The 15,216-nt window shown below is 38.3% G+C and overlaps 1 protein-coding gene and 1 pseudogene across 1 annotated transcript; one reads left to right on the top strand and one right to left on the bottom strand.

The window, feature by feature from the left end:
* Nucleotides 1-3,495: 3,495 nt before the first annotated feature.
* Nucleotides 3,496-5,623, bottom strand: LOC143883110 (uncharacterized). Its single transcript, XM_077386471.1, has 4 exons — nt 4,585-5,623; nt 4,456-4,475; nt 4,166-4,345; nt 3,496-4,005 (listed from the first exon to the last, which is right to left on the bottom strand). Exons 1-4 carry the CDS (start codon nt 5,621-5,623, stop codon nt 3,496-3,498), a joined length of 1,749 nt encoding a protein of 582 aa, XP_077242586.1.
* Nucleotides 5,624-6,795: 1,172 nt separating this feature from the next.
* On the top strand, nt 6,796-7,829 carry LOC143883109 (uncharacterized; annotated as a pseudogene).
* The last annotated feature ends 7,387 nt before the right edge of the window (nt 7,830-15,216 follow it).

Raw genomic sequence — 15,216 nt, 5'->3', positions numbered from 1 at the left:
GTTGACAATGATATTTCATTAAATACCACATTTTCAGTACAAGAAATAAGGTTTCTACTCACGTACTCTATTAAATACTATGCTAAGGTTCTCTTGTCATGTTTCTCTCGTAAGTTGTAACAGATATGCCCCAACAATTTAAGAAGTTTCGGTAATGGCAAGCCTCTATGTGGCTTCTTGTATGGAGCGAAAACCTCAACCAGGTTGTGTTAAGCATTATTGATCGCCTAAGTCATCACATCCAGAGTTGGGGATACGAATTCTTTGCATGTATTTAGCTGGTGCAAATAGGGAAAAACTACAAAATGAATGACTGCAAAATATAATCTTAGATAAAGATGGAAAGATCAAACTGAATATAGATAATCCTCAATATCTGTAGAGCTGCTGTACGTCCTCCTACGCTTCGCTTAAGATGTTATTCGGCCCTATTCCGGTGCAAGGATCTGACGACCGAACCATCTCCAGGAACAACAACTAAGTGTTGGTGTGCACCTACCAAACACTTTGAAGGCAAAGCTTCGAGTCTCTTTAGTTAAGCAAATCAGGCTCTACAAAACACTCTGAGGCTTCTTGTGAAGATCTTAATCTCACACCAAAATATGGGACAAACCCTTAGTTGGCTTTCCTTTCACACACCACAACAATGGTGTAGAACCTTTTCCTTCTCTCTTTTTTCTCTTATTAGAAGCTAGCCAAGAGTCTCTTCATTTTTTATGGAATCACCCTTAATGAGAGTACTAAAGGCATTCAACTAAAATGAGAAAACCAAAGAGCCACCATAAATGGAATACAAAGAGTCACCAAGAAAGGCCCACTCTTTTGTCCTTTTGTGCATGACTTTTGTAGTACCAAGGAATATGAAAAGCCACCTTAAAGCCTTAGCCCAATTATGGAATATTTGAAACTTAGATTTTTTAATAAAAATCCAACAATCCCCCACAAGTTTCAAATCATTCACAAACTCAGAGAGCTCTAGTCACATTGTACATAATGAAAATGTCCGAAGACTTGAATTTCTAAATAGATTATCTGAATTGTAGTGTAAGTACATGGTGTACTTAACCTTGAACCAGCACATTTCTACTTTTCAGTAATTACACATGACTAGCTTCAGAGTACGAGTGTGTAGTGGACCATGCCTTGAACTACCACACTACTCACAAGCTTGCCTGGAACAAACAGTACACAGTGCTCGTCCTGGTTCTGCGAGGACTCTAGGAGTATGCCAGTTCCATAGAAGACACATAGTCTCCACCCTAACATAGGTGTGTCCTTTAGTGTGTTCCTGTCAAACACCCCGTACCCGTAGTACTTCGGACCACAGTAAGGCTTAAAAACCAACCTCTTTATCATGACAAGTTTCTGTGTTGGCTCTAGCAATCTTTCAGATTACATAGGAGATGGCAAATCTCCACCCGCACATAGGTGAGCTCCTCAAAGTATCTACAATACTCAGGACTCATTAAGGCATTAAAGCCAACCTCAACTCATTCATTTTTTTGTAGGGCTCTAGCAGTCTTGCCTACTCAGACTACATAAGAGGTGATATGCCTCTACCCATACATAGGTGAGTCCCTTAGGGCATGCACCTGCCAGGCATCTCACACACAAAGTGGTTTGGACTCATTAAGGCTTACAGCCATCCTCTACTCCGACAGGTTAAGTGCACTAACACAGGAATGGTCTCAAACAATTTATATTAAAGTGAACCATCCATTCATATTTCATTCTTTGAACCATGAACTATATTTGATGGTAGACTAAGCTTTGAACCACTAATATAGTTTAATGGTAAATACAAATATAAATAGATTATCTAGGCAAGAGACCCATTCCGACAAGTAAGAGAATATTTCTACAACAAATGCATAATCCTTTTTGCAACAAATGCAAGCAATCATGAATCAGTCTACTTGTGTTTTATTCTTTGAACCATGCATGACATATTAGGTAGACAAGTCTTTGAACCATAAACGTCATTATAATGGTAGATATAAACACAAATGACCTTTCCAAATGCAAATGACCATAAATCAAATGCAAATTGTCATACCTCAAATGGACATAAGTCTCATTCTGGCGGCTGTCTGCAGAACCAATTCTCTTTTCAGACCTTTTGTCATAGGATCAGCAACATTCTCTGACGATCGAACATTGATCACTGCAATGACCCCTCGACTTATCAGATCCGATAGATAGTTGTCTTCAGACGAAGAGTCCTCTTTCTTCCATTGAAGAGCTTGTTTTCTGCAACAGAGCTGGCTGCTTGATTATCACAAAAGATAGTAATTGCCGACAAACACAATTTCTTCAACGGAAGATCTAGCAGAAGATCGTTGAGCCACTCAACCTCATCTCCAGCACTTTCCAAATCAAAAAACTCTGACTCCATAGAAGACTTAGCTATCAAGGTCTGCTTCTTAGATTTCCATGAAATAGCAGCACCTCCCAAGGTAAAAATAGTCGATCTAGACTCGTCTGGATCTGAACACCAACTAGCATCTGAGAAACCTTCCACAACTGATGGATAACCAGAGAAGAACAAACAATACTTGAGAGTACCCTTCAAGTACCTCATCAGTCTCTGGATTGCATTCCAGTGTTCCTTACCTGGATTGCTCGTAAACCTTCTGAGCATCTCCACTGCAAATGGGATATCTGGCCTGGTGCAACGCATTGCATACATCAGACTACTAATGACCTTTGAGTACTCCAATTGCTTTACAGTTCTTCCAATATCGCTATAGAGCTTCTGGTTGTAGTCATATAGAACAGATAACTCAGACAGATCAAAATATCCATATGTCTTCAGCATGCCCTTGATGTAATGAGATTGAGACAAACCAATCCCAGACTCTGTCCTTAGAACTCTGATCCCCAAGATAGTATTGGCAGCTCCAAGATCTTTCATACTAAAATGTGATGAAAGAAAAACTTTCACAGAAGTCACAATCTGTATATCTGTCCCAATTATCAGCATGCCATCTACAAAGAGACAAATGATTACTGCCTTATCCCCATCAACCTTGCTGTATGGGCATTTATCAGAGTTACTGACACTAAATCCATCACTCCTGAGGACTTTGTCAAACTTCTCGTGCCATAGCTTTGGAGCTTGTTTCAGACCGTAGAGAGCTCTTATCAACCTGCACACTTTGGTCTATTGACCTTCAACACAGAATCCCTCTGGTTGTTGCATGTACAGTTCCTTAGTCAGATCACCATTCAAGAATGTTGTTTTTACATCCATCCGATGCACAATCATTGCTTCTATTGCTGCTAAAGCGATAAGAACACGAACTGTTGTAATTCGACAAACTGGTGCATAAGTGTCAAAGAAGTCTATACCTTCTTTTTGATGAAGCCTTTAGCCACCAACCTGGCTTTATACTTCTCTATGGAACCGTCTGCACGCAACTTCTTCTTAAAGACCCACTTGCAACCAATGGGCTTAGCACCTTTAGGAAGATTTACTAGCTCCCAAGTATTGTTCTAGATCAATGAGTCCATCTCATCATTAACAGCTTCTTTCCAGAGTAGAGCATCTCTAGAACTTATCACTTCTTTGAATGTCTGTGGATCTGCTTCAACACTGTATGTCATAAAGTTGTCCCCAAAAGACTTAGCTTTCTTGATACGCTTTGAACGAGGCTCATGAGATTCAGGAATGATGGAACTATCATTCACATCAACTTCCTTAAACATGGTTGAATCTCCATTGATAATCTCCTGATAAGCTGGTAGGGAGACAACCTCTGGTTCAGTAGACTCTTCTGCATGAGAGTTTTCTGGCAGATCACTAAGTGTAACATTCTTGTCTTTGATGGACTTGTCTTCAAAGAACTCGCCATCTCTGGCCTCAATAATTGAGTTAGTGCCAAGCCATAAACCTTCGAGCATCACTATTTTCAGCGAACCCCAAAAATACGCACATATTAGCCCTTGGTCCAATCTTTGGTCTCCTGATATCTGGTATTCTAACATATGAAAGACACCCCCACACTTTAAGAATATCCAAACTAAGTGGATAATCATACCAAAGTTCATGTGGCGTGATCTTTGTCTTTGAATACGGAACCCTGTTCAGGATAAAATTGGCAGTCAAGAGAGCTTCTCCCCAATAACGTGAAGGAAGTCCAGCAGTGATGAGTATTGAATTCACCATCTCAGTGAGTGTGCGATTCTTCCTTTCAGTAATTCCATTTGATTGAGGTGAGTAAGGGGCAGTGGTTTCTGCCACAATACCATGCTCCTTGAAATACGCCTTTGCTTCATTGGACCGGTATTCACCACCTCTGTCATTTCTGAGCTTCTTCACAGGTCGATTCTGTTGCTTTTCAACCTTGACTCAGGATTTAAAAACCTTCCCAAATGCTTCATCTCTTGACTTCAACAAGTACACATGACAAAATCGAATGCGATCATCGATGAAGGTGATGAAATACTTCATACCTCCTCTTGTATTGAAGATTCTGAAATCACACGTATCAGAGTGAATCAAATCAAGACACTCTGTACTCCTAGTAACTTTCAAAAAGGTTTTTCTGATAATTTTGGCTTGTGCACACACTTCATACTTGCCAGGTTTATCACCCCCACATTTGGGTAATAATCCCAAACTCTTCATGTCTTGCAACTTCCTATAGTTAACATGATCAAGTTTATTGTGCCACAACTCTGAAGAATAATCAGAGCCAGTGATTTCATTAACAACAGAAGATACAATGCTCATTCCATCAGTGCGGTATGCATTTTCAAAATACACATTATTATAAGAAAGAACATCCTTACCACCATGGAAATCAAGACGCATACCAGCATCACATAGAAGACTGCCAGACACCAAATTCTTAGGTATGGATGGAACATGCTTGACATTTTTCAGAGTAAGAGTCTTCCCAGACGTGAGTGTCAACACAACAGTTCCAGAACCGAGCACATCAGTAGTAGAACGATCCACCATAGCCACTTTCTCCTTTGAGGCAACATAAGAAGAAAATAGTGACTTGTTGGTGCACACATGACAAGTAGCACCAGTATCTAGCCACCAATAAGTAGAATCTGAAGTACCCTCCACATGAGAGATTACTGCCACAAAATCTAAAATCTCTTCATTTCCAATGACAACATTAACTGACTCCTTCAGTTCTTTGTTCTTTGGTGGTGCCCTACAATCCCTAGCGAAGTGGTCATACTTTCCACAATTGAAACATTGCCCTTTCTTCTTAAAATCCTTTTTCTGCACATTGAGGTTCTTTTTGTTCCACTTCTTCTTGGGATTGTACTTCTTCTTTTTCACGTTATATATTCCCTTGTTAGTTTCTGACTTTGCTTCTATCATATTGGCAGTAGCCTTCTGCTTCTCAAGCAACTCAATTTGAGAATGGGTTCGGGCTTCATCTTCAATACGAATAAACCGCTTCAAATCATCAAGAGAAACTTGTTTCTTTCTTCTACACATCTCCGTAGAGAAAGAAAACCAGGAAGGAGGGAGCTTGTTTATAATAGCTCTAGCAATGAAAACATTGTTGAGCTTTATTGCTTTCTGTTGAAGCTTCAATACCAAATTTTCAAGTTCTTTCACTTGGGGCAAAACTTCTTTTCTATCTTCAAATTTCATATCTAGAAACTTCTCGATAAGATGAGTCTTTGACAAATTCTCTTCATCTTTATATTGCTGCTCCAGATTTCCCAAACTGTTTTAGCTGTTTTGTTTTGCCCATAAACATCTGCAAGATGGTCTGACAAACAGTTGAGCAAATAACTTCTACATAAATCATCATCACGATCCCAATCCGCCTCTTCCTTAGAGTTCTCTTCAAAATCGGGTTTCTCCTCTTGAACAGTATAATAGATTTTCAGAAGTTGCATTCCAAAAATCACTATTCAACGCCAAGAGTTAAAATCAGAACCGTCAAAGTTCTCAAGCTTTAGACCATCAATACCCATAGATCTTGCAGTATCCATCTTATACGAATAACGTCTTATGATTGTTGGTGCAAATAGGGAAAAACTATAAAATGAATGACTGCAAAATATAATCTTAGATAAAGATGGAAAGATCAAACCGAATATAGATAATCATCAATATCTGTAGAGTTGTTGTACGTCCTCGAACGCTTCGCGTAAGACGTTATTCGGCCCTATTCCGGTGCAAGGATCTGACGACCGAACCGTCTCTAGGAACATCAACTAAGTGTTGGTATGCACCTACCAAACGCTTTGAAGGCAAAGCTTTGAGTCTCTTTAGTTAAGCAAATCGGGCTCTACAAAACACTTTGAGGCTTCTTGTGAAGATCTTAATCTCACACCAAAATATAGGACAAACCCTTGGTTGGCTTTCCTTTCACACACGACAACAATGGTGTAGAACCTTTTCCTTCTCTCTTTTTTCTCTTATTAGAAGCTAGCCAAGAGTCTCTTCATATTTTTATGGAATCACCCTTAATGAGAGAACTAAAGGCATTCAACTAAAACGAGAAAACCACAGAACCACCATCAATGGAATACAAAGAGTCACCAAGAAAGGCCCACTCGTTTGTCCTTTTGTGCATGACTTTTGTTGTACCAATGAATATGAAAAGCCACCTTAAAGCCTTAGCCCAATTATGGAATATTTGAAACTTAGATTTTTTAATAAAAATCCAACACATTGTACTTTGAATAGTTTTCCCCATGTGTTTGTTCTTCCATTCAACTGGCCTACTTTGTTGCAAGATGTCCACACACGTTAGTTCTCTTGAATCATGCTCTTTTTGAGATACATGATGATTTCTCCAATATATATTCTCCATGACTCCCAAAAGCTCAATTAGTGAACCATATGTCCAATCAACATCTCTGTCACAGCACGAGGCTACTGGAACTGCTAAAGAATATTTGATATCTATTTCAAGAAATACACTCAGATGTACCTCGAAAGTCATCAACATGAACTTGTGGAGTGATGGAAGAGCCTCTCTCCAGATCGCCAAGATCAACTGCCAAAAACTTCGATGCGTGATCGAATTCCTAAGGACCACTAGATCGACGATCAGACAGTTCAAATTGCCGATCGGACCAAAGAACTTGCCAAAGAATATTTCCAGAAGGCCATTCGTCAGAAACTTATTAGGCGATCAAAGTGATTCTCAAGATGACGATCCTCGTCGATTCCTGCCACAGTGGTCTATAATAGCAACATAATTATGAGGACGAACTGATGATGACATTAAGATAAATTGAAGAGGAAGCTCTTAGGCTAGCAGCGAAAGGAACAACAAGCCCGGAGAGCTTGTGGTGTAAAGAAAGGAAACAAGAAATGGGATGGAGAATTCATGGTGGCTGGAAATCGGAACCAAAATCCTTGTTGGCCCCAGCAACCAATTCCTTTTTCAGTTCTGCACCCATATGAAGAACCCGTCTCATTGATCTCACTTTGATTAGGAAATTGCTAATCAAGCTTGGTGGAAGATTCTGAAACAATCATCAGCAAGCAAATGATGAGGGGCTAAATCTTCAGTTCCCAATTGATATTTCCACCACCCAACATCTCTATGAAAATTTTATCAATTCGATCCCCGCTTCCGCCTCCGTCAATTCCTAAACAGAAAATTGTTCATCTTTTCTAGACAATCAATACAAGGGTTTTCCTGTCAAACTCGATGAGGTGGCCTATTGTGAGATGCGGAGATTAGAAGGATTGGATTGCTACTATGGATTTGGAATGGTTAGTGACGACAGTGGTACTATTTTAGCTGAGAGCATAAGTTGGAGTGATATGACATCCCCGGTTTTATCCTCCTTTAGTCTCCATCTATGAAGGGTTTCAATCAGGGAGGTTCTAAGAATGCATTCTCGAGGAGTCAAAGTACCTTGGAGTGCAGTAATTGCACCGTACATGGTGTAAATTTGTACCAGTGTGTGTTGGATGACGAGAGAACGACAATAAACGCACGCAGGAGACTTGTTGGGAAATAACGCAAACTTCCAAAATGGTAAAAATCTCCTACGTGTGTTTATTGTCATTCTCTCAGCATCCTACACCAACTGGTACAGATTTACACCGTGTACAATGCAATTACCGCAATCCAAGGTATTTCAACTCCTCAAGAATGCATTCTTGGAACCACCCTTTTTGAAACCCATCATAGTTGGAGACTAAATGAGGATAAACCAGTGAGCTCATATCACCCCATCTTATGCTCTTACAATAGTTCCACTGCTTTCACTAGCCATTCCAAATCCATAGAAGGAATCCAATCTTTCTAACCTCTGCATCTCGCAATACGCCGCCTCATTGAGTTTGACCAGAAAACCCTTGTATTGGTTGTCAAGGAAAGATGAACAATTTTCCGTGAAGGAATTGACAGATCTGGAAGTGGGGATGGAATTGATAGAATGTTCATAGATTCTCTGGCTTTACACCACAAGCTCTCCTGGACCTTTGGTTGCTTGCCCAAGACCATCTACCATTTAGTGTTCCAGTAGTTCTTTATGTCGTTATCACAGTAACTCTATCTTTATAAGGCCTATGTATTTTCCATCTCTTTGATTTCAATGAGAACAGACTGACATGAGTGGAATTGCCTAAATTTATGGGTGACAATACCTGCCCCTCCTGAATACCGTTGCTTGTTATTTTTCCTATTTTCCTCCATCATAGAAGCAAACAGAAAGCTTATTCCTGTAAGTCATAGAAGCACCACTATAGCATTTCAATGTCATTTATGTGTATTCAACGGCATCTTTGCCAAAAATAAAATTACGAGGTAAAATAATAATAACTGGTTACATGCATACAAATTCATTTATGTTGGCTCATCTCACATCCGCAATAGAAATACCTTGGAAAAGGATTAAAAATGGTGGGGATGGCTGAAGAGCTGGGATGACCCACCCTTTCCCTCATTCATAAGGAGACCCACTTGATTTCTGCTTTGGATATGTACTTTAGCACTTTATATATCATATTTACCAAACTTGCAAGTTACTTGTTAGAGCAATGTTCTAAGAGAGAGAGAGAGAGAGAGAGAGAGAGAGAGATTGTTAAATGAACTCCAGGAACAAAGCTTATTGTTTACTGCTCAATCCAAGTTCACTCAAAGAGAGTCCACTTTCAACATCACTGAAAGCACGACGAGGATATGGCCTCACCTAGTCAGAACAGAAATCGAGTTAACAACATAAGAATACGCAGCTATTACTTCCAAAGCTAATCTGCATAGCAAAATTCAATGCTCTGGTTATTGGCAACAAAATACCGCACAATCGTTTTAGATGATACCGGAAATTCCAAACGTAGGCCCGAGTACTATTCTAATGGCAACTTATCAGCAGGAAAAATTAGGTTTCTAACAAGTTTTAAGCTTTTGAAAACTCTAACCCAAATTTGAAGATTTAGGAGATCAAAAAGACAATTAAGCATACAAGTTAAATCATAAGTGCAATGCAAATGTAAAGCAAGAGATAAGAGAGAGTGGACCCGAGATTTAAAGTGGTTCGGTCCTCAAAACGCGAGGCCTACTCCACTCCACCAACCAAACCCGTTGATGGCTTCACTCTGTTGATCTTCTTAACTTCGGCGAAGATCGGTGCCAATTACAATTCCAATTGCCTTTAACCTTGGTGGCTACCCTCACCACGGAGAGTGGGCTTCGCTTCTCCGAACACTCGCCCGAATACAATCGTTTGAACAAGAAAGAAAGAACAAAAAATCCCTCACAAGGGTTTACAAGGTTTGTAGAAGATGTACAAATTTGAGCCTATGATCCAAATCCTAATTCTAGAGGATGAGAGGCATAAACAAGCTTGATTCACTCTTAGGATGTTCAAATAGAGTTTTTGAGTGTTAGGATTAACGATTGGGAAGTTTAGAATACCCATATATATAGAAAAACTCAAATATGACCGTTTGGGGGCATAGTCGTAATTCTGGCAAAGTTCCCCAACGGATATATTTTTTCCCGTTATAGTGTTCTCGGAGTTCCGAGAGATTTTCTCGGAGTTCTGAGATTTTCTCTCGGAGTTCCAGGAATTGAAACAGAAGATGGAAAATGTTACTGGACCAAATCTCGGAGCTCCGAGAAATTCTCTCGGAGTTCCGAGAAGCCTATTTCCAGTAGATTTTCAATTCTTGTTTTTTATTTGTTTTGGGCTTCCAAATCTTCACCAAGTGGGATTGTTATGAGGGTTCTAAATTGTTGGAACACCACAAGGACAACCACTTAAGCATTTAGGGTGTGTGGATACTTATTTATGCCTCTTAAACTTAAGCTAGGATTGGATCGATACAAACTAAAAAAGACTTAAAATGATCTTCACTTGCAATGCTTCAAGTCTTCTAGAGTCTTGGATTTCCGACGACTTTGGCGTTCCGAATGTGGTTAAATGAGTGCTTCATAGCCTCAATCCAAGCAATCTTGTCTTAACACAATCATGATCTACAACTTAGATATTCAAACACATTAGTGATATAAAATCACATGTGTATTGAAATCATCAAAAGAAGATGGGAATGCCAAGGTGGGAACCATTGGGCTTACAATCTCCCCCTTTTTATGATGACAAGCACAAGAAATTTTCCAATAAAAGCATACATATATTTTTCTTACACTAGATTTTTCTCCCCCTTTGGCATCAATAAAAAAGATGGGGTAAAAGAAAATCAAAGGGATAAAATTTTCAATTTTAACCTCCCCCTTTTTCAAGGAAAAAGACAAACATAGAACTCCCTCTATTTATAGTTTTTATTCAACACAAGAGGGGATATTTAAACAACCATACAAAGATATTCGATTTTAAGTGCAAGCCCCTAATCTAAACACATATGAAGAGAATCATATGGGGGCTTTAGGAACCCAAGCTTTCTTGGTTCCACCACAATCCCTAATCTTAGATGCACATTGGAATTGGTAGTGACCATTGATTCCACAATAATGGCGTCTAACATGAGGGTTAGATAGACTAGTCCTATCATAAAATACATGATTAGGTCTATGACTAGTCTTTTTCAAGATTATGTCAATAATTTTATCACCATTTAAGAATCCATAGAGACATAATCTTAACCTTTCATTTTCATTATGAAGATGGGTTATTTGATTTAGAAAATCATTAGTGTCATCTTCATAAGATTTAGAAGAGCTTGCCACATTATGAAATTGTACTAATTGGCAAGATTTCTCATCCAAAATACCCTTAAGGGTTTTAATCTCAAGTTTAAAATTTTCAATTTGTGCTTGAGATTTAGATATGGAAGAAGATGACTCATTTTTCAAAACATCAAGTTCATTTTCTAATTTTGAAATAGATTTTTTAAGACCTTTATTTTTTGAAATTTGAGAATGCAAGGTAATGCACAATTCATCATAATATATGTTTCCACTATCACTACTTGATGAATTACAAGAGGGGTTAGAATTTACCTCATCTTCATGGGTGAGTGCCATGAAGCAAAGATCATCCTTATTAGCTTCCCCTTCACTTGAGCTTTTTCCCGAAGTGCTAGAAGCATCCCAAGCGGCTACAAGACCCTTATTCTTCTTCCAATCCTTCTTCTTTCCCTTGTACTTCGAGGAAGATGAGTTGGGAAGAGCGCACTCCGGTCTTTTGTGTCCCGTCTTCTTACAATTATAGCTCTTATACCACCCTCAACTTCACTTTCTTCTTTCTTCTTCTTTTTATCCTTTTTGTGGTTCTTTCTCCATAAGCTTTTGAATTTTCTCAAAGCTTCTTCTTCATCACTATTCGCCTCACTTGAGAAAGATGAGTCCGCTTTCACCTTGAGTGCTAAGGATCTACTCTTTTTTTCTTTCTCTTTTGGCTTCTTCTCCTCTTGTCGGCTAGTGAGGAGCATCTCAAAAGTGATAAGAGATCCTACAAGCTCCTCCATAGTTAGCGTCTTGAGATCATTTGATTCTTGTATGGCGGTGACCTTTGGATCCCAATGTGGAGGAAGTGACCTAAGCAACTTACCCACAAGCTCATCAATGGGATAAGATTTACCAAGATTAGCTAATTCATTTGATATTTTAGAAAATCGGGTATACATTTCAGATATACTTTTATTTTGACCCATTCTAAACATTTCATATTTGCTCTTTAACAAGTTTATTTTGGAATCCTTGACTTGTGATGTTCCCTCATGGGTAATGACAAGAGTCTCCCAAATAACCTTGGCGGAATAAAAAAGAGCTACTCTATTAAACTCCTCCGTAGATAAGGCGCAAAACAAAGAGTTTATAGCTTTCTAATTTAAATTTGCATGCCTTTTCTCTACAACATTCCATTCTTCAAATGGTTTGGAAGGCAAAGTGTATCCATTTTCAAAAATATGCCAAAGCTCCACATCTATAAAGAGAAGATAGATGCGCATCCTTGTCTTCCAATGTCCATAGTTGGACCCATCAAAGAAATGAGGTCTAGTTGTGGAATGGCCTTCCGGAAGTCCGGTTCCATTTATGTTTGCCATTTCACAATTAGAAAGTTGCCAATGATCTTATGATCTTTCCCTTGTTAAAAAATTTTAAAAAAATTTACCAAAGATTTTAGAAAAGAAATTCCAAGGGTAGGCCCGAGTACTATTCTATTGGCAACTTATGAGGAGGAAAAATTAGGTTTCTAACAAGTTTTAAGCTTTTGAAAACTCTAACCCAATTTTGAAGATTTAGGAGATCAAAAAGGCAATTAAGCATACAAGTTAAATCCTAAGTGCAATGCAAATGTAAAGCAAGAGATAAGAGAGAGTGCACCCGAGATTTAAAGTGGTTCGGTCATCAAAATGCGAGGCCTACTCCACTCCACCAATCAAACCCGTTGATGGCTTCACTATGTTGATCTTCTTAACTTCGGCGAAGATCGGTGCCAATTACAATTCCAATTGCCTTTAACCTTGGTGGCAATCCTCACCACGGAGAGTGGGCTTCGCTTCTTCGAACACTCGCCTGAATACAATCGTTTGAACAAGAAAGAAAGAACAAAAAATCCCTCACAAGGGTTTACAAGGTTTGTAGAAGATGTACAAATTTGAGCCTATGATCCAAATCCTAATTCTAGAGGATGAGAGGCATAAACAAGCTTGATTCACTCTTAGGATGTTCAAATAGAGTTTTTGAGTGTTAGGATTAATGATTGGGAAGTTTAGAATACCCATATATATAGAAAAACCCAAATATGACCGTTTGGGGGCATAGTCGTAATTCTGGTAAAGTTCCCCAACGGATATATTTTTCCCGTTATAGTGTTCTCGGAGTTCCGAGATATTTTCTCGGAGTTCCGAGATTTTCTCTCGGAGTTCCGGGAATTTAAACAGAAGATGGAAAATGTTACTGGACCAAATCTCGGAGTTCCGAGAAGCCTATTTCCAGCAGATTTTCAATTCTTGTTTCTTATTTGTTTTGGGCTTCCAAATCTTCACCAAGTGGGATTGTTATGAGGGTTCCAAATTGTTGGAACACCACAAGGACAACCACTTAAGCATTTAGGGTGTGTGGATACTTATTTATGCCTCTTAAACTTAAGCTAGGATTGGATCAATACAAACTAAAAAAGACTTAAAATGGTCTTCACTTGCAATGCTTCAAGTCTTCTAGAGTCTTGGATTTCCGACGACTTTGGCCTTCCGAATGTTGTCAAATGAGTGCTTCTTGGCCTCAATCCAAGCAATCTTGTCTTAACACAATCATAATCTACAACTTAGACATTCAAACACATTAGTAATATAAAATCACTTGTGTATTGGAATCATCAAAAGAAGATGGGAATGCCAAGGTGTGAACCATTGGGCTTACAATACCAAAATCACCAGTTACTACAGTTCTCACTAGACCTCTGTATGAATTATAATAAATATATGACATTTTGATAGACTGGAAACTACCAGGAAACTCAATAGCAAGTGTTTCTGAAAAAACCAGGAATCTGTCTTGATTGTAGATTGATAGTTTTAGTTGAGGAGTTTGGTAACAGGATGATGCAGGACAATACCTAATTTAGAGAAAATCCTACACTCCTAATGGAATTAAGGCTTTAGGACAATTTAGGGCTTATGCGGAAAATTAAAAGAACACTTAACAACTTACCTAGGGCTGAATTAACTCCTAATTAATCTATGGGCAACAACAATAATGACACTTAAATAGCACAAATAATTGTAAAGATTGTAATTAAGTATGAACTAAACCTCATACAAATCAATCAAAGCGACAAAGATTCGTTAGATGAATTGATAATAGAAAGATTAGTTTGAAACTAGGCCTACGCAAGCAACAAATTAAAAGAACTAAAAAGCTAATGCAAGTACCAATGAAATAGATGTCACACAAGCATGAAAATTATAATATCCAATGAAGAAAAACAAAAAAAATGTTCAGTAGCAGTAAAAAGCTCAAAACGGTCCAATTTTGGGTTGTAGGGGTATTTTGGTAATTTTGCAGATCTGAAATTTTGGTTTAATACTGCTGTCCAAATCTTAGGTTAAGGTTTAGAAGGTAAAAGAAAGGTTAATCTAGGGTTTAAGCTCTGATTTAGTGGTAGGTTTAGGCTAAGGATTTTTTAAAAGGGTTTTCGTGCATGAAAATTGTGCAAATTTTCAATAAGGCTCAAAAGGGATTTAAAGATATGGTTCTTGGGTGTTTAGGCTGAGGTTTAATCATAAAAATAATCCTTCGAAGTCTCGAAACGAGATCTTGAAGAACGAGAGAGATCTATGGATTTAAGGTTTTTGTATTTTAGGGCTCAAGAACAAAGAAAAAAAAATTGATTTACTAACCTTCTTTGTGCTGATTTGATTGAAGAAATAGAAGATAATAGAGGAGAAGAGATGAGAGAAGATGGTTCCAAACCACTAAGAGGAGAAGAGAATAAGAAGTTCAAGACACAATAGCTCTCACAAAAGAAAATCTCAATTCTATTCATTATTCAAAAGTCTCTTTCATTGCTTTCATAAGATGTATTTATAAGAAAAGAAACCCTAGAAGATAACCTAAAGTTAAGAACTAATTTCAACCATTCATCTAATCTAAAGCAAAGCTAAATAAAGATAAAAACTTACTAAAAATAGTAATCCCGTAATTAACTTATACCCCTTCCTTAAAATACTCATAACTTGCTCAAATCACATCCAAATCATGTGATCTTGGCCCCGTTAGATATGTAATTGAAAAACCTTTCTAATAATACCAAAACCACACCAAACGGGTGAGATTTGATGCCTAAAAAGTAGGCTACAAAACA

The sequence above is a fragment of the Tasmannia lanceolata genome, unplaced genomic scaffold (genome assembly GCF_043159265.1).
Source record: "Tasmannia lanceolata isolate RefF3 unplaced genomic scaffold, GAP_Taslan_0.1 ptg000008l, whole genome shotgun sequence".
NCBI lineage: Eukaryota > Viridiplantae > Streptophyta > Magnoliopsida > Canellales > Winteraceae > Tasmannia > Tasmannia lanceolata.
Note: the sequence above shows the minus strand (reverse complement) of the source record. Positions and strands in the feature narration are given on the sequence as shown.